Source organism: Erigeron canadensis, chromosome 2 (assembly GCF_010389155.1).
Source record: "Erigeron canadensis isolate Cc75 chromosome 2, C_canadensis_v1, whole genome shotgun sequence".
In the NCBI taxonomy this organism is placed as follows: Eukaryota; Viridiplantae; Streptophyta; class Magnoliopsida; order Asterales; family Asteraceae; genus Erigeron; species Erigeron canadensis.
Window position 1 is genome coordinate 31,027,979 of NC_057762.1, and position 22,425 is coordinate 31,050,403.

Below are 22,425 nucleotides of genomic sequence, written 5' to 3' on the forward strand. Positions count from 1 at the left end.
TTATATATATTTTTTTTATGTTTTTAGTTATTTGCTCAACACTTATTTATGTTTTTTTAGCCTTTTGAGATAATATTCGTGCTCGATATACATTTTCATGTTTTTTTAGAATTATTAATTTGTTTTATTTTAAGAACTTAATCTCCATAAACAACTCGATTTATTTCATTTTATGATCATGAATAAGCTAACCTTATGGTTGGAAAAAAAAACTCATACGACCAACCTTAAATAAGCACGTTGAGGTCATGTAACTCGTGAAGTTCGAATAGCCTGTTCAACTCGAGTAACTAAACAAAGTTTTGAACGAACAAAGCTAGATATCATTGAAAATTCGACTCGTTTACACCTTTAGTTTCTTTTATGGAGCATAAATTATTCTTTCAAATTAAATGCATCTTGACTTACAACTTATTGGAATTATTTCCCCGATAACTTATTCGATGTGAATAGTGTTTACTTGACATTCAATATTTTAATAATCTTTATTAAGTCAAGTATGTACTTTTAGAACTTAAGAACCTCAAGCTTTTTTTTAAAAAATAAACCATGTATAAAAATAAGTATTCTTTCAATCAAGGTTGACAGTACTAGTTCATCCCGAAACTCGACCTAAAACAAATAGAAAAAAGGGTTGATTGTGTTTTCTCGACTCACCAACATGATTTTTTTGAGTTGGGTTTGGGTTGATCACTTAAATTAACAAGTCGATCTGCTAACCCCAAAATAATTTTAAAATATATACAAATAATTGAACATGTCTACGTGCTAGTTTTTTTGATGTGAAATTCATTACCTACAAACTCATTTAACGATCATGACAGCATAACAACATGTTGACATGAAATAACCTACCGGCCCACGAATCCATTAAATCTTATACTGTAGCATATTTAACCTAAAAGCCAACTTGCTAACCCACCAACAGATCTAACGTAAAACTAACTCGTGAATCTGACAACATGTTTTAAATAAAGATAGTGGGTAAGGTTTGAGGTAGCAGGTTGTGGTTATGAATTAAGTCTTCTAACACGACCATAAAATTAGGTCGTCTTAAGGTTGGATGTTTTCAACAAGTGAATCAAAAATCGACCCAATTAGTACTAATTTAGATATGGTTTTGGAAAAAAAAAACACTTCAAAAAACGCATAAATATCGTAAAGCTAATATTTCATATGAATGCTTTACAAAGTAATATACACATATGAGTAGTGACACATTTATAACAATTTTTTAATCATTTGCAACAAATATACACATATATAATTTATAAAACATGTATTGTTATAAATGAATAAAAATTGTGTGTTAAGTTGATTATAGAATTCATTTGATCTTGAAAATCGTTTTTACTTAATTACAACTTTGGTCCATGTCGTCGACCGTTATTTATAGATTTTATCTTTAGTTTCCATTTTTAACATTCGTTGACCTCTAGTGATAGAGGTCATGAGTTCAATCACCATCCCATGCAAAGTTTGAAAGGTCTTTTTATGATTTAGATTGAAAATGAAAACAGTCTATCCACTTAGGTAAAGGTTTACATCTTAGCTTTTTCTATACACCCTTAGAGTATTGGAGCTCAAAACCACGTAAGGTGAGTTTCTTTCTATTAAAAGAATTGACGGAACAAAAAATTTAGACCAAATTTTTGACAAATGAAAGCTAAAGTGTCTATTTGGCAAGCGACTTTTAGGAGCTTTGTCTCAAGCTTTTAAATATAAGCCTATTTTCAAAATAGTCTCCATGTTTGAACATGCATTTGAAATCAAAAGCCTCAGCAAAAAAAAACCCTTAAAAGATCTTTGAGGTTTGCTAAATATAGCCCTTAGGGTTGTGTTTAAGGTGTATAAATTATTTGTATATTTACAATGAAAATCAGAGGGTGACTTTTAATATGAAAGATATAAGTTATTTTATGCACGTTAAATAGTGCCGGCTGTATTTAGCATTTTCTAAGATCTTTAAATAAAAACTTGTGTAAGTAAAGTTAAAATATAAATACCCCAACTCCTAGCTAGCCCCATTTCAAGCTCCAACTTCCCCTAGCCACCCAGATCGAAGTTTCGGTGCCAAACATACCCAAACTTCGAAAGCGGGTACGAAAATTGCAATTAACTTTTTTCTTTTTTTCCTTTTTCATAAATGATGACTAAAATGAAGGCCTTTAAAAAAACAATCTCATGCTTGATGACAAAACACAACACACATCTCTCATCTTCCCCCTTGCAGACCTTCTTCCTTCCTTCCCATACTCAACCAAGTCCAGCCACCGCTGAGCCAGCCTCCGGCGACGAATCGCCGTTGACCATTACTGATCCAGCTACCGGCATCTTCTCTTCTGTTTTCCTGTTAACCGTAAGATTTTTTGTATTTTTTTTTTTTAAATTATGATTGTTATGCTTAGATGCTTCTACCTTAATCAAATTTTCTATCTTATCTTATAATAATAATTATAAAATAATTACTGATTCTTTCATAAATCATATATAATCAATCTAATAATTTGACATCTGTAATTAAGTTATTTCATTAAAATAGCAATATAATTTTCATAGTGTTTACAAATGGATCATGACACTGCAGATCTTATCTTGTGTTTATTCTTATATTATTTTTAATTAATAATTTAATTTAATGCAGAATTAGGATCTCCATGAGTTGAGATCAATATAAAATTAGTTAACTTTTGATATATATTTATATATATGATGACTGTTAATGTTGATCTCAAACCGAATGAAATGAAGCATTCGTGGTAGCTCTAGAGTTACGATGTTAGTTAGATCACGTGACTAGCGATTGCGTGCAAATCCAGTGGTGCTATAGTTACATAAGATGCCAATGTTTATAAGATAGAAACGATAAGATACGTATTGAAACTAATAACAATACTGAATTTGCTATTAAAGATATCTCGTTTACTAACCGTCGTGGCTTGTTTATGCAGTCGCCATTGTTTACAATTAAGTAAACTTGTTGACGGGTCATAAGAGCTGGAGCTGTTTTTCACGGTATGATGCAATAAAAAGGAGACGTGCGTTTTGTGCATGAGATATCATTTGTTGTGTAAAGTACTTGAGAAATGGACTTAGCAAATTATTTTCCGACTGCTGTCATGAATTCCTTGAAAAATGCGTCTGAACTGATCACATTTGTATATGATGCTCCTTTTGCTCGGGCTGTTGTTTTTGGTGTGAATATTGGAGGTATGTATACTACGGAAATTCTGGTTAACTGGTCACAATAAACTTCTGAATCTGAGTTTGACTATGCCCATTTACGTTGACTTGCAGGACATCTGTTTGTGGAAGGTCTACTCCTGGTTGTCATTATCTTTTTATTATCTCAGAAGAGTTACAAGCCACCTAAACGTCCTTTAACCACCAAGGTTTGATTTATTTATTTTTTTAATAACAGCTGGCGTCTCATTTTGGTGTTTTTAACTTTGTGTTATGATGTTTGTAGGAGATGGATGAGCTATGTGATGACTGGGTTCCAGAATCTCTTATACCGCCTGTAACAGAAGAGATGAAAAAGGAAGCTCCAGTACTGTTAAGGTGTCTCTCCCTCTTTCTCTCTATACCCACATATAGACAGACATATACACACACACACATGTGCTTAAACTATACATGTACACATATGTCTTCGTGTATGTAGAAACATAAGTATATATACATGTATGTGTATTTGAGTAAGTTTTTTATGTGTTATAGCCATGATGCATATGTGTACATGCATACACACACATATCTTTTCAATCGTTGGTCCAATGCAGACCTTTTGGGTCAAATGTCCATTTTTTCAAGGTTCTATTCTTTTTAATATCTTGATTATTGACTCGGGATCCTTGTGGAACTACCACCACTTAAGAAATGTTTTTAAAATTATAGGTTGGATTTGATGTCATTTGTTATCCATGTTCCCCTATGTTTCCTTCTGGCTTTTACTACTTTGTCTGTCCTCTTGTTATTTAAGACAATATAACATTGTAGGATGTTAATCAACCAAAATGCTGTCCTGTGAGAGTGAATCATGTCAATGACAAACTTTAATTTGCATGTAAGGTTGGGAAACTCGCAATTTGGGCTCCCCTAGTCCCCTTTATGGCAAAAATTGTTCAGAGTCATTGGAAGCATGTGATAGAAAATTAGAAGTTGACTAGAAACTTTAAACTTAAACATAAATGTTTACAAACATAAAACATAATATTTCCTAGTTCAAGTGTTCAACATTTATAAAATTATTAGTTACTAGATTCACACTTCCTCTTCATTGGAATTTCTTTTAATTTTTCTTTTTAAAGTTTGACCTGATTTGTCCGACTCCAAGTTTTGACCTGCCTTTGTCCGAGTTTCTAGTCCAAGAGAAAAATCTTCTCGCTTGGGCTCTGAGCGGCGATTCCTCCGCGAGTACCCGGACAAGCTGTGCAAGTTCTATGACACTGATTGCATATTGTATTTTCAGCTAAATATATTTCAAAATGACTTCTATGATTCGTTTATGTTACATTCTGACAAATTTTGTATGCCGTTTACATACACACGAAAAAAGTTTAAAAGTTGAACCCCTACATAATCATAATAGTTGGCATTATATACAGTGCGGCAGGACCTCATGCAATTATCAATGGCAAAGAAGTGGTTAATTTTGCTTCAGCAAATTACCTAGGATTAATGGGACACGAGAAATTACTTGTGAGTAAACCTACCTTGATAATTTACTTTACTTTACTCATTTGCAAATCTTATTATATTTAAATTCGATATGTCAGGATTCATGTACTGCTGCACTGGAGAAATATGGTGTTGGTTCTTGTGGTCCTCGTCAATTTTATGGAACCATTGGTATAAGTTGTAAAAAGCCACTACAGGCCTTTTTTGACTAATTTTGAAGCTCTTATAAGTTATTAGCTTAAGAAAGCCATTACATAACTTCTTTTGACTCTTTCTTTTCACCTAGATGTTCACCTTGACTGTGAAACCAGAATAGCAAACTTTTTGGGTACCTCTGATTCCATTCTCTATTCTTATGGACTCTCAACTATGTTCAGTGCAATTCCAGCATTTTGTAAGAAAGGAGATCTTATTCTCGCGTAAGTTTTGTTATTTTCTTTGCTTCGAGTTTGATTTCTTGTTCATTGCTATACTCCACTAATTTCTGTTCCTTCAAAGTAAAATCTAACTTTTGAAGTTTGTTTATCATTTCCATAATTGGCTTGATTTATGTGTTTTGAAGGCGTTGAATTATGTTATTGATAATACTTCCATAGTTCTACTAGAAGCCATTATCATAATTTTCTTTTACTGTTAACATAGCAAGTTGGCCATAGAGAGTTGGAGACCACGGGACTAGCCTAATACCAACTGAAATATAAATTCTCGCACATAATCACAGAACAACGCCTATTATATTAGATGGGAAGATTTGGGCACAGGTAAACCGTGTATTGTTGTTACGGATCGGTTTGAGTTGACCCAGAGCATTAAAAATACATTTTGGTGACTTTCAACCTGGTTCATTTAACCCTTTACCCCTGTTCCCTTGCTATTTTAATTTTATTTTAATCGTTTTACCTGCTAAAGTTAAAATATAACCTGAATCCAATAGGTAATTTGTTTAAAATTGCTGCCTTTTGCTTTTATGGTTCTATCATTTTCACCATGCTTACTCAAAAAAACATCTCAGCAAAACTTTGTGTAATAATCTCTGCTTTAAACAATTCACTTCTAATCTAGAGATGAAGGCGTTCACTGGGGGATACAGAATGGTTTATACTTGTCAAGAAGTACCATTGTCTACTTCAAGCACAACGACATGCAGTCTCTACAAAGTACACTAGAGAAAGTCACTCAAGACAACAAGCGAGCTAAAAAACTGAGACGCTACATCGTTGTGGAAGCTGTATACCAGGTATTTCTAGTCGGTCATGGTTATGGTCCTTTTTACTCGAATTCAGTTCTGGTTCAGTTAAGCTGTCCGTATGAGCTCCAGGTTTGGTTTAACTTGTATTGGCTCTTAGCTAGGCTATATGAAGTAAATACATTAATCAAATTAGAATTTACTAGCAGAAATCTTAAAGAGGCCAAGACTAGTCAGATTAATTAATTTAGATTATGTTGCTGCTCATATTGGATTTGTGGGGTTGGACAGTGAAAATGAAATCACTTGGGCTCACCAAGCTTTTTGGATAAGTTGGTTCACAAGCCAGCTCATCTTGTCTACAGCCACTTATGGAAACATTGATATGATTATGATGTTTAATAAAACTTGTCTGCAATGTTCAGAATTCTGGTCAGATTGCTCCATTGGATGAGATTATCCAACTAAAGGAGAAGTACAAGTTCCGTGTTCTATTAGATGAGAGCAACTCTATTGGTGTGCTTGGAAAATCTGGTAGAGGTCTTGCGGAACACTACCAAGTTCCGGTATTCAACCTATTTCTCTTTCTCCCTCCCCGGTTTCTCGGTGTTTAGTATGCATTTATAACTGGAAAAAGGTGATGTTGGTCTTACTGTTACAGATTGATAAGATAGACATCATAACTGCTGCTATGGGACATGCCTTGGCTTCAGAAGGTGGGTTCTGCACCGGAAGTCACAGAGTTATTGATCACCAAGTATGTACTCGCACTATGGCATCCATCCATTACATCAACATAAAACTAAATTTTCAATTTTATTTGGGTTTATGAAGTTTAAGAAAAAGCAGTATGTATGATTGATGTTCTGAAGCTCATAATGTCCTGTATGTTTTTGTAGCGCCTTAGCAGCTCAGGCTACGTTTTTTCTGCATCTCTCCCTCCATATTTGGCAAGTGCTGCAATTGCTGCTATCGATGTCATTGACGAAAATCCTCAACTAATATCAAAGTTACGAGATAATTCTAAATTATTAAGCACAGGTTGGTTTCCGGTGTTAATTAGAACTACTCTCCTTGTCTGAAGAAAACAAAATCCTATATTTTCATTGTGGGATGTTTCATGGAAATGACAACTAATGTATGAATTTTCACTGAGATCAATTACAGTTATAGATAATATCATTTATATTTTCTTGCAAGATGCCTCTTTTTTTTTAATTTTTTTTTTGAACAGCAAGATGCCTCTTTTTAATCCCTGTATAAGGAAGTTTTGCATATTATTCACCACAATGATCTTGTACTAGATTTGGTGCTTGACTTCATTTAATATGTATTTCATTTTTTATTAATGTGAAGTATTCTTGCCAATTATTTGGGCAATTGCAGGATTGTCAGGAATACATGGCCTTGAACTTGCGAGTGATATAATGTCGCCCCTTGTTTTCCTCCGGCTCAAGAAATCAACTGGGTCCTTGAAGAGTGATCTTCAATTACTTGAAGATATTTCTGATCGGGTAAGTGTCGACCTTCGCCTTAAAGTCTTGCCAGGATGCATTGTTAGGTTGCACACATTTGATATGTGCATTATGGTAACAATTTACTTTATGCTGTATACTTTATAGGTCATTTAACATCCATAGTGTGGGTCCAGTAACTCCAATTATAGAGTATGATATAAAATGAGGTTGAGACCTTGAGTGATGTGATGTTTTAATTGTTTGCGTGTGTAAAATTGCAGGTACTGAAGGAACACTCAGTTTTTGTAACAGCTTCTAAACGATCCGTAGTTGATAAATGCAATCTTCCTGTTGGGATTAGAATGTATGTCTCGGCTGCTCACACACAATCCGACTTGCAGAAAGCGTGTGAATCATTGAAGATTGTCGCAGCTTCAGTATTAGCATAACAAATCTAAACACGACAATGTAGCTTCTTCATCTTGAAACAGTTTTTGAGAAACAAAAATTTAAAAATGTCTTATTAGCAAGGGTATATGTCACCATTTCTTGACATACTAGTTGGTCTTTGTTCATATAGATTTACCCTGTGAACTTCAAAATTTCAGTTTAATTTATTATTGTTATGTGTTTTTTTTTTAAACCTTTTCTGCAGTACTTCCTGTTTTAACTGATTTATAGTATAGTGCTAAAGATCGAAATGAAAGTGGCATGGGATATATGCTTGTTTAAATTACCTGGTTGGTTTCTACAGACATATATGTTTTATACTGTCTGAATTGTTTGGAGTACAGTGAAAATTAAGGTTACAACACTATAAATGCATAAGAACATTATCAACGTATATAAACTAGACCATTATGTATGTGAATAGTCTGTTTTATATCCCATGCAATTGTAAGCAACCACAACACTAATCTTACTCAATGCCTCTCGGCCTTGCATTTCGTTGCTTCTATATTGCTATACCTGCTTGAGCAAGTTTTGCTGCATCTCCATCTCAGCAATATGCATATATATGTGTGGCGGAATTGTGAGGGATGCTGCAAAAGGGTCATGTAGGCCCACCGATTGTATGGTTCAATCAGGTACGGGCAATGCTAAAATGGTTGTGGCCAATGTGGGCATCACGACACTACTGGAAGTGAAGTGACGGATCCAGACTTTTAACGAGTTGAGGCGAAATATTTTTCTTTTTATCGTTGGACTTTTTTTTTCCTTTTAGGGGTGTGTTCTTTCTTTAATTTCAGTCAAGATCAATTGTAATTTGTAAAGCATATCAAAGTTCCATTGTCGGACTACAAATAGTTTCTATCTCCCCCCTTCTAATGCATTGAGTCTGCCCATGGGTACGCCCATTGTCCAACCGGTTATTGCTTGCATGTTTGTCTCAAAGGCAAGGTTGTGAAACTCGGTTGATACAGCCGATTTCGTCGAGTCGGATCGTGTATCGGCCGATTGGCGATACGAGTTTGTCATACTCGGTCTGAAAATCTGCCAGGGTTCTAGACTCGGGTCAGCTTGGTCAGACTCGACCGTATCGGTCAAGACTGGATTGTATCGGTCAAGCCTTAGCCGTTTCGGATCGGGTCACAAAAGTCAACAAAAAAATTTTGTTAAAGCTTTTATGAATTATGTATTTTTTCTAGACAATTATGTTTAAGTTGAAAAATTATGTTATGTTTAAGTTTGAAGTTTTATATATATTTTTAATTTTTCCTTACATATAACTTGCTAAACTATTATTTTATACATAAAAAACTCACTATTCACCGATCCGATCAAATTTTTAAAAAATTCTGACTCTCCCCCCCCCCCCCCTTTACGATCCAATCTCGATTCCCGAGTTTCGCAACATTTCTCAAAGGTCAATGATCATACATGTCGTTTAAAGTTGTAGAGGATTTATGTAGGTTTTAAATATGACCACCTTTACGAAAAAAAATATATTTGAGAACTTATTTTAAAAACGTGACTTAAGAAAAAGTTTAAAAAACCTTTTAGAAGAAGATGATGTTGCTAAGAAGAAGAAATTGAAAACTTGGTATTGTATTGTGATGTTTATTAAGAAGTTTTGTGATTAAGATTAATACTGAACAGGAGTGAACAATGAAATGATGAGTTGGAGACTTTTAACAATAACTTAGGTCGCGTTTGGTTCGCAGAGTCTGATGAAATTTGATGGAATTGGAATTGAATTCCATTCCTTAGTGCGTTTGGTTGCTCAATGATGAAGGAATATCATTCCGTTGGAATGTCAACATTCCCTCATTTGTTGGAATCTCCATTTCATATGGATGGGGGAAGGAATCTCATTCCGTCTCTCTCTTAAATCTTCAAAAAATGAAAAACATTCCATCAAATTCCATTCCATCATATTCCAATTCCTTCAATAGATTCCATTCCATCAAAAAACATTCCGTGAACCAAACGCGCCTTATTGATAGTTTTGTCTAACTTGTTATATTTATTTGTTTTGTTTTATTTTATTTTATTTAAAAAATGCAAAATGTAGTCAGATTGTATTTGATGTGCATAAAAAGTTTATACTTTTCATATCAAAAGTCCACCACGTAAATTTTTAACAAATATACAACTATTTAATGCACCTTAACTATAGTTATTAAAACTACATTTAGCAAAATTTTCTTTTAATCTTCATATCGTTTTTTAAAAATTTTATTCATTTAAGTTTATTATTTGTATGCTTATGGTTCCCCTTATAGCTCAATGGTTGAACACCAGCTATTGATGATGGAGGTCTCGAGTTTGAGACATGAGAAAGACATTTCAAAGTATTTCACAAATAAAGTCCTTTAATGAAGCAGGTTTGAGTCATGCAGAGGGAGTAAAGTTTTATCCCAATTAAATGTCGTGCCTTCAGGCGGTTTAGTTGGGGTTTTCACCTCTACTAGGTATTGAAGGTGAGGGGGCTCTTTAGCGCGGACCCGATTAAGACATTGTAAGCTAGATCCTCTGTTGCGAGCAAATGATCCACATCTTTAAAAAAAAAATTCATTTTTGTTTTTTTATGGAATTATCGGCTTGTGTAACTATAAATTATTTATTTTTAAAAAGTTACAAATTTAATTGTGAAATCTACTGGAGTAGCATTGTCACATATGTCTCTTTAATAATATTTTTAAATTTACATTTATTATTTGTTTATTCGTATTCTAACTTGACATAATTGATTTTCCATCTAAACTAAGACTTCGAGTAAATGTCTCAAGTATTCAATTAATTTTAAATCTATCACTTTTTATTTGTCATCAGCATTAGGTCTTTTTTTTTTCCTTTAGCCAAACATTTGAGTCATCTCGTCAAAGTTTTATAGACCATCTTTAGTTAGATTATAACGCTATATTCTTTAGTTTATTTTTTTAAAGAGAAAGGAAAAAATTAATGAGGGAAATATTAAAAATGTATTGTTAAGTTTTTTTTTTTTTTAAATGATGGAAAGGAAATGAAAAGAGATGAGGGAAGAGTGGGAAGTTGTATGCCTTTTTGTTTCCTCGAAGTGATTGAAAAGGACTCCAACTCCTAACAACCAAATTTTATCTACAATTACATCTTTATCTTTATTATATTATATAGGGGTGTCTAAAGTTACCTTATATATGCTAAGGATACACCTATATAATCATTAATTAATTAATTGTATCATTAAATATCTCTTAGATGTGTTTATTTAACCATGTCATTTATCATCTATCTACTACATTAAATGTATTTTTACTAATACAGTTATATCTTTTAATCAAATTTATTTATATTTATTTATCTTTATAAATTGTTGTTAAATATTATTGACAACAAAAAAATTTTATTTATTATTTAAAAGTTCAAAAATAACATAATTAATGAAGATATATTCTAATAAAAATAACTAATATGATGACATTAAAAATATATCTAATCATTTATATCAAGAAAAACTCTCTCACCGATAAGCTTCTAATGAGCTAACAAAGGTTATGTTTGAAACAAGCTTTTTAATAGCTTTTTAAGAGTTTTAACTTTTTATTTTAAATTAAAAGCTCTAAAATGTTAAAAGTTTTGTTTAGATGCAACTAGTTTTAGCTTTTTAATTGAAATAAAAAGCTCTAAAATGAAACGTTTGAAATAGCGTTTCAGGAGCTTAGCTTTTCGATGAAGCTTTTAGTCTTTAAAAGTTACATAAATAACTCTTGAAGTTGCAACTACAACTACCATACCAAACACTTTTAAAAAAAATTAAAGCTCTATCTAACACCTTTGCTTAAAAGTTACAGCTTACAACTCAAACTAAAAGCTACAATTATGAGCTACAACTACTTTTGCCAAATATACCAAAAATGAACACTCCAATTAGCTGTAAAGGAAAATAAAGATTAGCAAAAAGTTAGCGATAAACATTATACTTTATTATAAAAAAAAGTAAATATATTTAATAATAATAGATGTGTAACAATATACGACGTAACAATTAATTTAAAAACCTAACAATAATAAAACATATAACTCCTGATAATATAACACATATATAATTAAATTTTGATAACTTGTGAATGAATTGGTTGATTTATTAATGTAAACATATATATAAACCCACTGTCATTTACTGTAAAAATTAATTACAATTAATTTGAGTTATTAAATGTTAATGTTTAATTGTATTAAAAGATGAAATAAATTAAAACTTTGATTGATAATATAAGTAATAGGGAGTTCCTTTAGAAAACGAGTGTATCTATAGTAGGTTACATTATATATCCATGATTCCACGTCCTCTTCTACAACTGACATAACAACACTAGCAATAATATTTTTATCAGGTATTATTCTCATTTTCTCCACTAATATGTCTATTTTACATAAATTTAATACTCGTATAATTTATTTATGCTTCTAGCCCTCCTCTGTATTTTGTGGGATTGCCTTTATCATTTGTTGCTTTGTATGTACTAGGTATTTTACATCTAAATTTTTATTTCGAGTTTTGTATATAGTTGTTTTGGGTACGAACTATCATGATCAATTGTTGCGTTGTAAAATATATATATATATATATATATATATGGAAGCATCCACTTTTCAAACCATGCAAGCCATTAGAGTCTTACTTATAACGTGACGCTTTTCTTTTTGTGTCAACTAAGCTTTTTGTTTAGGTGACATTTTCTAGTAATTTTAATATTTTTTTAGATATATTGATATTTAAACCTGTATTTTTTAGTGCTCATGTGACACCTCATTTGCTACGTCATCAATTTAAAAGTTAGCCTAAAAATCTTTATAAAACTATAAGAAAGTGACATGTGGTATCCGCGTTTTTTATTTTTATTTTATAATCTTACCCTCCTGATTTTTACACATGTCATCATCTAATGGTTAGAAGGATTTTCATGCTATTTAATTAGAAGAATTAATATTCCCTTCTGATTATACCATGCTATGATTATATGGTTAGAAAATCTTTAGATTATTCCGAGTAATTTAAAACAATTGATCATTTTTTAAAAATAATTTAGATGACATAAAAAATAACAACGTCAATAAAACTTAAAACATATGTACTTTTTAAATCATAAATAATTCATATAAGTGTTATTTTTTTAAGAGAAAATCACGTCATTAGCAATGTTTTAAAAACCGGTATTTTAGTTATACCGACGTGGAAAATTTTTCCGGTATTATCGGTAATACCGGAAATACCGGCCGGTACGACTATTTTTAATTTATTATATTTTTTTGTGTAAAAATCTTACAAAACTTATTACAATATAACAAAAATAGTCAAAATGCAATTATAATTTACTCAAAAATAATACCAAATATGTATTTCATAACAAAATATAGGTTTTAAAGTTCACAAGTAACAAAAAATAACATTAAAGTATCATAAAAATAATTTTTTAAAAAAATCAAAATTTATTTTTTGAAAATATCGTAAATACCGGTATGGTAATACCGGAAAATACCGGGAATACCGGAAATACCGGCCGGTATTGAATAGTGAAAATACCGGACTTAAAATACCGGTGTGGTATCCGGTACCGGTAATACCGGCCGGTATTTAAAACATTGGTCATTAGCCATATTTCACAGCGATTATATCAAATTAGCAAAATTTTTTTGGTTTTTCATAAAATAGCCAACAAAATTGCAATAAACTGATAAAACCGCAATGGGAACATCAAATCACAATAAGATTAACGGAATCGCAATGAGATTATGAAGAATCGCAATGAGATTCTAAGAATCGAAACGAGATCTTGAGAATGCGATTCTCCTGCGAAATCTCTACGAGATCATCAGAATCTCGTTGCGATTTTGAAGTTATCGTTGTGATTTTATCAGTTTATTGCGATTACGTTGGTTATTTTGTGAAAATTCAAAAAAACTTGGCTAATTTGGTTTAATCGCAATAAAATTTGGATAATGAGGTGATTTTTTTTTTTAATGCATGTAAAGACAATTATTTACTACGAATAATGAATTGAATAAATTACCCATATACCCATTTTCATAAAACGGATACCCAAGACAAGACACGGAGGCAGCCAACCTCGAAATCCAAAACACGAAGCGGCAAACACATATCTATTTCCCACCCAATTTTCTATTTTCCTTTTTTCCTCACGCGGGAAAATCATCAAAATCAATCACCCTAAAAAAAATTTATATTTCCCCCACTTAAAAAACACACACACTGATACACCCTCACACACACACACACACACACAACCACTGTATGTATTCGAATCCACCGCTTAACTAAAATCAAACAAACACACTTCACATCTGTCCCATTAATCTCCTCTCATTTCCCCCAATTAAAACCCTAATTTCACCTATATAATTACATTATTTTCATCTGATTTTACGTAATTGATACTGTGCATGTTCATCTTCACATTTCAATTTCATCAATTTCTGAACAAATTAGGGTTTTGAAAAAACTAGGGTTTTTTTTGCCTTCCAATTTTACAAAAAAGTTTTGTTTTTTCCCTGAATTTGGATCCGAAATCACTAGATTTAAGCGGTGTTAAGATCGAATTTGACTAAAGTTTGTTGATTTTTGAAAAATTAGGGTTTTTGAAAATGGGGGATCCGATGGTAATAGATGCAGTAAAGAAGTCAATGAAGAGAAAAAGAAGTGAGTTTACAATGAGTGAGAAAGAAAAAGAGGAAAAAATTAGGGTTTTAAATGAAGAAATTGATGGATTAATTAAATATTATAATGAAGGGTTTAATGGAAAAGGGTTTATCAGTGATCAAGATGCTGGTTTGGGGAAAGGAAATGTGTCGAGTAATTCGATTATTGCTTGTTTATTGGAAGAAAGTAATCTTCCTTTATCGAAACTAGTCGAGTCGATTTTCGACAAGGTGAAAGAGAAAAATGGGGAAATGACAGTTGCTAGTGTGAAGAGTAGTGTGATTCTTGTTGGTCAGAGGTGTTTTTATGGTGTTCAGAATTTGAATGCTGATGTTTTGGAAGATGATTCCCCTTCTTGTCTTTGGTGCTGGGAGGTATATACATATATATACTTTATTTACATGTACATTAATTGTACATATACATATATGTCTTTTGTTTACATATATAGTTAATTAGTTAGTACTAATGTGATTGGTTTTTGGTATTTTGATGGATTATTTGTTGATAAAGTATTGTTTTTGGAATGAAATATTTGGTTGCTTAATGTGAGTGATCTTAAGTGCCTCATATATATATATGTAATATGTTTACATATGTAGTTAATTTAATCAATGTTACTATGATTGATATATTCGAGTAAAATGATGGATCATATGGTGATGAAGTTGTGTTTTTGGAATGCAATTTGTTTGGTGGCTTAATGCGAGTTATTTTGAGTGCCTTATATATAAATATTTGAAGAGCGTTAAATGTGCATTTTGAATTAGTTAAAGTATTTGTCATTTTAAGTATTTTGTATTAAATGTATATTGGTCATTTTAGTTTGTATTGAATCAAGCAGTTTTGATTTTGAGTATGTTTATTGATAATTTGAAGCTAAGATTCAATGGTAGTAGAGTTGGGTTAGTTTTGTTGCTTGGTTTGAGTGCTATCCGGAATATATGAATGGTATAAATTTGCAAATTATTTAATTATATAAGTTCTTACATTTGTTATTTTTAGTTTTTTTAGATTTCTTATTTACTTCAGAATGCGATATGCTGGATTTTAGGTTTTGTCATAAACTTGCACTCAGCTTGTTCTTTGATTGCATGCATATGATTTAATTGTGGTCATAACTTGTAATTTTATTTGATTTTGCCTTTTCTTTGTTTCTTCTTTCCAACTGGTCTAAATTTTCTGGTCAACATTAATTTTGTAGACAAGAGATGTGAAATTACTTCCAAAGTTCTTGCGGGGTGCAATTAAAATTCGACGGACTTGCCGCAAAAAGATCCATGAAAGAATTACTGCGGTTTCTGGTTAGTGCTAGATCATTATTATTACAGTGGTTAATCACTATGCAATATTTAACAGCATATAGAGATTATGGCATGGAAGGAAGCAACACATTATTTCTAATGACTATTTTTTTAGAACAATAACATAAGTTGCCATATCGGTCTTTGTTTTCTTGTTAAATAAAGAATGATAAAAATTATTTGATAAATTTTTAAGACGCGTCTATGCTGCTCAGTCTATTGTCCGGTGTGTCATTTGTTGTTTCTTTGTATATGTTTGAGGAAGATAAGCTAACATTAGAGGTAGCATTTGGGCCCATTTACTTTTGAATTGGCTGATCCAAGGTAAAAATATATTTTCAAAAGGGGAAAATAAAGAATCCAGATGTGGATGAAATTTGTCAAATTTGAGAACCATCTGTTTTTAGTTTAGCATAAAACCTTTTAAATTGCTTGTATGCAATTTAGATTATTGCTCTAAGAGTTTTGTTTTTTTTGTGTAATCATTTCTTACACATTAGCTATCTTTTAAAGGAAGTAAGTGACGCGTATGTATTAAGTAGTTAACATTCAAACAATACAGCCTGCTTCAACATGTAAAAATTGTTCTGACCTGTTTCCCACCCGATTGACCAACCGAAATAAAAATCTTTGTATTAATTTATTTCAGCGGTTATAAATGAACTAATGAATCCCGAGAGCGCCTCAAATGTGGGGCAGAAGGTAATGAAAGCGTCTGAAAGGCTTAGTAAAGTGTTGAGTGAAGCAGAAATACGTTCGTTAGCTGAAAAGTTGCAACAGAAAAATGGCTCTGATGTGTAAGTATTTATGGTGATGTTGATACAATATTATATTATTCAATGATGCTATATTGTGAAAGACTGAAAGCTTCTATCTTTACTTTTATGCTTAAAGTGCTGAGAAAGAGGTGAAGCAAGAACAAAAGCTAGTGGTGAAACAATTGGAGAAAAACAAACGTGAAGCTGAGAAAGAGAAAGTGAGAATGGAGCGGGAACTGATGAAGGAAAAGTTGCATCATGTAAGATTTTATTTTAGCAAATACGAATGTACCAGAGTTATTAATTGTGTTTAATCTGCTATGGGTCATATAGATTACCTACTTATTTAATTAACAAGAGAATATTTTGTGCACCTGCGATCAATGTTCTAAAAGTAGTGATTGTGAAGATAGTTGTCATGTAAACTTCTCATAGTTTACAAGTGAATATTTGTGTACATGTAAACTCTTCATGAGATTGTTTTCTGATCCATGGTTGATCATAACTTTTGGTATATTAGTATTTTGACCTTGCAATCTGACTGCAGGAAAAGGAGCAAAAGCGTTTGCAAGATGAGGCAGAAAAAGAGGAAAAACGCCGTGATATTGAAATGAAAAAACAGCTAAAGAAGCAACAAGAGGAAGCAGAAAAAGCAGAGAAAGAACAGCGGCGCCGCGAGAAAGAAGAAGCTGAACATAAAAAACAACTGGCTTTGCAAAAACAAGCATCAATCTTGGAGCGATTCATTATAAAAAGCAAAAGTAGTTCACCTTTGCAGGGTGACAAGTCAACTATTAAGCCATCTGCTACTGGAATTTTATCTGAGCAAAGGGTATCTGAACCTGAATCAGTTACCCAGTCAATGGACAAGGCTCTTTCATTAAAAGAAGAGTTCAATGCAACGGAGTTATGGAAGTATGCCATTTTCTATATTTATACTCTTTTTGTTGTCATTAACTCATGGTGGTAAAGTTTGCAGGTTAGGTGGGCTGGGTAATGGGTCAAAGCATGTAAGCTTTAGTGAGGGTTGGAACGTGGTTGAATGGGTCAACACAAATACTTCTCCAAAAAAGTTTCTTAATAAGTTGTCGTCAAGTATGCTTTATCAAAACTATCCCTCAATGCCAATCTGAAGTTTTTGAATTACATTATTTTGGAGACTTCATACATTATCAATACTTGTTGGATGCTGTTTGACCTGTTTAACCATTTTACTTGTATATTTTTTTTTCTGATTTACTTGTTAGAGATAATTTATAACAAGTTCACTCATTAATAAAATTTTTGGTTGAAATTACCCCCTTCACCCACTTAATTCAATCTTGATATGGATTTTGTTCATTTTTAGAGTACATTTGGACTCTTGGCATCAATTGGGTCACTGTAGTAATAGAAAACGACATTGGGGCATGCGGCGAACCCCAAAGACAGTCGTTGTCAAGGAGCTTAAGCTTACTAGTAAGGGTGACGAGGATCCAAGTGTGGAGAAATTTGACGACATCTGGGCTGACTCTTGCCGATATTCTCATACAGACCCAGACAGTTCTCTTTTAGGTAGCCAGAAGGTGGCTCGGCATACACAGTTGCTGCAGTTTGATAAGAGCCACAGACCTGCATTTTATGGTTATTGGCCCAGGAAAAGGTATATTATGGTTTTTGTAGTAATCTCTATCTATTGATTGCCCAATCTCTGCATTACATGCTTTTAAAGTATATATTTATATTTGATATACCTGGTATCTGCGTTGTGCCGTTGTAGATAGTATCTTTTATTTGTATTGGCCTGTATGATTTTTATTGAACTTTTTTTTTTTGGCCGGGATGAATCATAAAGATTTAGAAGTAAAAACCTGATTTAGTTTATAGAATTTCCAATTTCCCTGGTGTATCTCTCTTTGTATTTTAGAGCCACACTCTTTTCCGCCCTCAAAGTAGCCAGCATGTAAAAGGTACATATAAACAATGCACATCTTGGCTTTGAATGTCAAAGTTTGTTTAAAGTGGAAACCTATGTCTTCAATTTTTTATTTCTTGGTTAATGCTTAAATTTTGTTTTACTTCTTTCAGATGAGTATAATCATCTGCTACATCCAGCTCTTTATAATAGGCTGAAGTTCTAATATAGTTTGAAGTATTCAATATTTCCCTTGCAATTTGTTAATCAATACTATCTTTAAAAATAATCCTTGATATTACATAAGTACTAAAAACATTGTATTGATGTATAAACCTTGAAGTTCTGATTTCTAGGGATTTAGAGGTTAAAGATTGTAATTGTTTGTGAAAAGATGTCAAAATAAAGTCATATCTGAGAGCTGATTGTCTATGGTTTTGCATTTAATTTTTTTCAGTGGAGTTGTTCGTCCTCGTCGTCCTCTTGTCAAGGACCCAGATCTAGATTATGAGATTGACAGTGATGAGGAATGGGAAGAGGTATGTATTTCTTTGGCTTATGCTGTTACAACATTGTGACACTTTTCAAAACATGCAAGGTTTAAATATACAAAGAACTTTAGTGATTTAAAAATAGCTATAAGCATTTTTGTGGATTTTTTAAAATTATTTTTACAAATAGTTTGTTTACATTTGTTCTAACTTATAATCTTTGTTTTGTTTTTATGTGACTTTTACTGATGTTAAATATATTGTTTAAATTAAATATAAATGACATAGGAGGATCCTGGTGAAAGCTTATCAGATTGTGACAAGGAAGAAGAAGAAAGTATGGAGGAAAATGTAACAAAAGCTGACGATGAGGATGAAAGTGAAGATGGGTTTTTTGTACCTGATGGGTATCTTTCAGAAAATGAGGTATTTTTGTCATTTGCAACCCTTTTGATTTCATTTTACTTGTTAATTTCATGTAGCAACATTATCTAGATTTCTAACAGTTGATTTTGTTATGTCATATAATTGAACCAGAGAGTTCTGTTTTACATGTGGTATATTCCATGGATTGCTTTTGCCATTTGGTAACTGATATGGATGGTAATTATTGATTTAGTTAGAGATACCTCACACCTCTTTCATTCCTTCCATTTTTGTGATTGTCATTGTTTACTTATGTGATTTTAAATGCAATAACATTTGATATCTTTCTTAATGGGTCCACATCAAATTTAATTATTGTTTTTTCCCAAAAGACACATCAGTGTGAAGTTGATTATTTTTCAGTTAATAAAAAAAAAGTATGAGAGAGAATAAAAACACCGAGTTTCTGAGAGAAAGGTATGGGTTTTACAGAAGCCACCAACTTGGTCAGTTTATACAAAGTTCTGTTTCAAGGGGTTTTACATACCGTTTTACATACCCATTATTTTTTTAAACAAACATTTACAAATCCCTTTCGTACCTGTACCTCTGTTCCAAAGCTCTCAAACCAAGCACACCCATATTGCATTTAGAATGACTATTATGTCCTTTAATTACTGATGGAATATTCTACTCTTAATGGTTGATTAAGTTGTTCCCCTTAAATTTAGCTATACATGGCCAAAGTGACTCCTGTATGCATTTTTGGTGATGTCTACAGAAGAGATTGAAGTCTACTAAGAAGAAAATTGAACAATTAAGCTAACCCAAGAAAGTTAATTTACTCATCTATCATTAAACAGAAGTAAAAGTTGAAACATTACTTTGTTACATAGTAGCAGACTAAATTTATGTTGCTAAGAAATAAAGTTTATATGATAATACTCGTATTAAATAAATGAATGCTCATTACTGCAGCTTGATGCTTGTATTTTGAGTTTAGGTCCCTGAGACATGGTTGGGTCTATATCAATAACACGAGGTGAAAATTGGTGGCTTGTCCCTTGTTTGGTTGGGAGTTTTTCTCGTGTCTCCTTTGGGTAAATGGCACGAGTTTTTTCACTCATTTTATAGGCCTCGCAGTTAATGTCTTGGGAAGGGTCTAGAAAACGTTGTATTAGTTTCTTTTCGAGATTGCATTTGTAATTGTACTTTTCTTTGTACTTTTGGCGACTAGTGTCTTGCTAGTTCACCCTTATAGTAATTTTATGCTGTTCTAAAAAAATTACTGCAGGGTGTTGAAGTTGAGAGAATTGATCACAGTGATTTGGTTGAGGATGCCAGGAGCTCACCTACTTGTGCCCATCTAGAAGCTGAAGAGCTTTCTATAATCTTTAGACAGCTTAAGCATCTTAATACTTTGACTGAACATGCTCTTCGGAAAAACAGGCCATTTGTAATTTCAAATTTAATGCATGAAAAATTGAAGTCAAAAACACTATCAAATCAAGATACATCAGAAAGTGAACAAATATGCTTGCAAGCTCTGAGCCTCCGTGCTTTCCCTGTGGGCCCAGCCATTGAGATATTAACTGGTGATGATAAGCAAGAAGAAGTACAAGACGACTGCCCGTCTAGCAGCAAAAGCAGTGTTGTGCTGGCAACAAGTGGCAATGCAATCTCAGATTCAGATTTACCTGAAATTGTAAGTGCAAAGACTCTAAATTTTAAACTGAAGGAGCCAAATGAATAGGTTGAACAGGTTGGATGACTGATGAAAAATTAATACGGGTAGCTTTTGCTATCTGTCTAAATTGACTGGTCTGGGTCTCTGGGTTGGGTTGATTTAGATATTACATTCATCTGTGTTATATATCATTCAAGAAAAGAACTTTTACAAAAATTTTAATAACTGCAGTAATATACATTTTTTCCCTCTTAATTGTTTTTTTAAGCTATTTCTTTTGTTAAACTTAATCAACTTCCAGAATCATTAATCATTGGATTGATGTCACCACCTTTGGCTCAAACCATTTGTTATAAACTGTGTTAATACAGAAAGTTCTTTACTGTTTTTAATGGAAAGTTGGAAACAACATTTCAGGTTTCTGTCATTCAGTCATGCCCACATGGAATTAACAAAGTGGTGGAATCATTGCGTTTGAAGTTCCCAAATATTCTAAAAACTCATTTGGGAAATAAAGTGCGTGAGATATCTGTATTTGCAGACAACCGCTGGCAGGTATGTAACAATTGTATTTTATTCATGCTTAAGCTTCAGTGAAGTATTAAATTGAGTTTTAGAATGCCACTTGTTTTAATGTTAACTGTAGGCTTGGCAAAAACTTGGGACTTGAAAATTGCTTATTAATATGTTGTTGGAGTCAAGATGATAAATAATGATTTCAATTTTATTTTGCAGGTCAAGAAAGATATTCTTGAAAAATACGGCTTATCACATTCACCAGGTACTTGCTTGTCATGTGCCATCTTTGGTCGAGTTAGCCTGCACCACTATTGTCTAAGAACGTCTGACATTTTTTAAAGATAAATTGCATATCAAGTATGTTCACAAAAATGATTTCTTTACTAACAGTCCAAGCTCGTGAGTATTATGATTCAGGGGTATATACTTCTATACTAAAATATATTTGGGTGACTTTCACTTATTTGCAACTTGTCTACAAGTAAATGATGACCTCTAGTTTTTATTCTCTAACTTTTTTTTTCATTACATCAACAGAAAAAACTTCTAGAGGGACCAAATCTATAGCTGCCTTCTTTTCAAAAAGGTGTATGCCGCCCACTGGAAAAACAACAAACCCGAATCAGGTGTCTCCACTGTCAATGGAAAAAGTCTCACCAGCTGTTGAAATGCAGAGCAATACATATAATAGTTAGTCTTCTGTATTCACCTTTTTATGTTTTTTTGGTTACTTGGCCATATGGATTATGACCTTATGAGTATCTTCATATGACCATGATCCTTTTTGGCCATCTCATGTAAAAAGTTCTAGTCTTGTACTCGTGGGCTAAATCATTTTTTGGTTTCGTGGACTATAATATCGTTCATTCGTTTGGTGTTATGTTTTATCTTTGCTGTGTACTTTGCATTTAAGATTTGTGCACAATCTTTAGTGTTGGAATA

General features: G+C 32.5%; 2 protein-coding genes across 2 annotated transcripts; both read left to right on the plus strand.

Annotated features, from left to right (window-relative positions):
- The first annotated feature begins 2,189 nt into the window (after positions 1 to 2,189).
- On the plus strand, positions 2,190 to 7,966 carry LOC122588945 (long chain base biosynthesis protein 1b). The gene is made up of 13 exons (XM_043761165.1): positions 2,190 to 2,359; positions 2,952 to 3,210; positions 3,298 to 3,392; positions 3,470 to 3,561; positions 4,608 to 4,701; positions 4,779 to 4,851; positions 4,967 to 5,099; positions 5,743 to 5,917; positions 6,292 to 6,432; positions 6,528 to 6,623; positions 6,766 to 6,907; positions 7,253 to 7,380; positions 7,605 to 7,966. The coding sequence occupies exons 2-13, from the start codon at positions 3,087 to 3,089 to the stop codon at positions 7,770 to 7,772; spliced, it is 1,461 nt and encodes a 486-aa protein (XP_043617100.1). The 5' UTR covers positions 2,190 to 2,359; positions 2,952 to 3,086; the 3' UTR covers positions 7,773 to 7,966.
- A 6,052-nt stretch (positions 7,967 to 14,018) lies between these two features.
- Positions 14,019 to 22,369, plus strand: LOC122590247 (chromatin assembly factor 1 subunit FAS1). The gene is made up of 12 exons (XM_043762578.1): positions 14,019 to 14,838; positions 15,669 to 15,768; positions 16,418 to 16,565; positions 16,663 to 16,786; positions 17,074 to 17,441; positions 17,875 to 18,168; positions 18,878 to 18,959; positions 19,200 to 19,337; positions 20,572 to 20,982; positions 21,382 to 21,519; positions 21,700 to 21,745; positions 22,021 to 22,369. Exons 1-12 carry the CDS (start codon positions 14,410 to 14,412, stop codon positions 22,176 to 22,178), a joined length of 2,436 nt encoding a protein of 811 aa, XP_043618513.1. The 5' UTR covers positions 14,019 to 14,409; the 3' UTR covers positions 22,179 to 22,369.
- Positions 22,370 to 22,425: the final 56 nt, after the last annotated feature.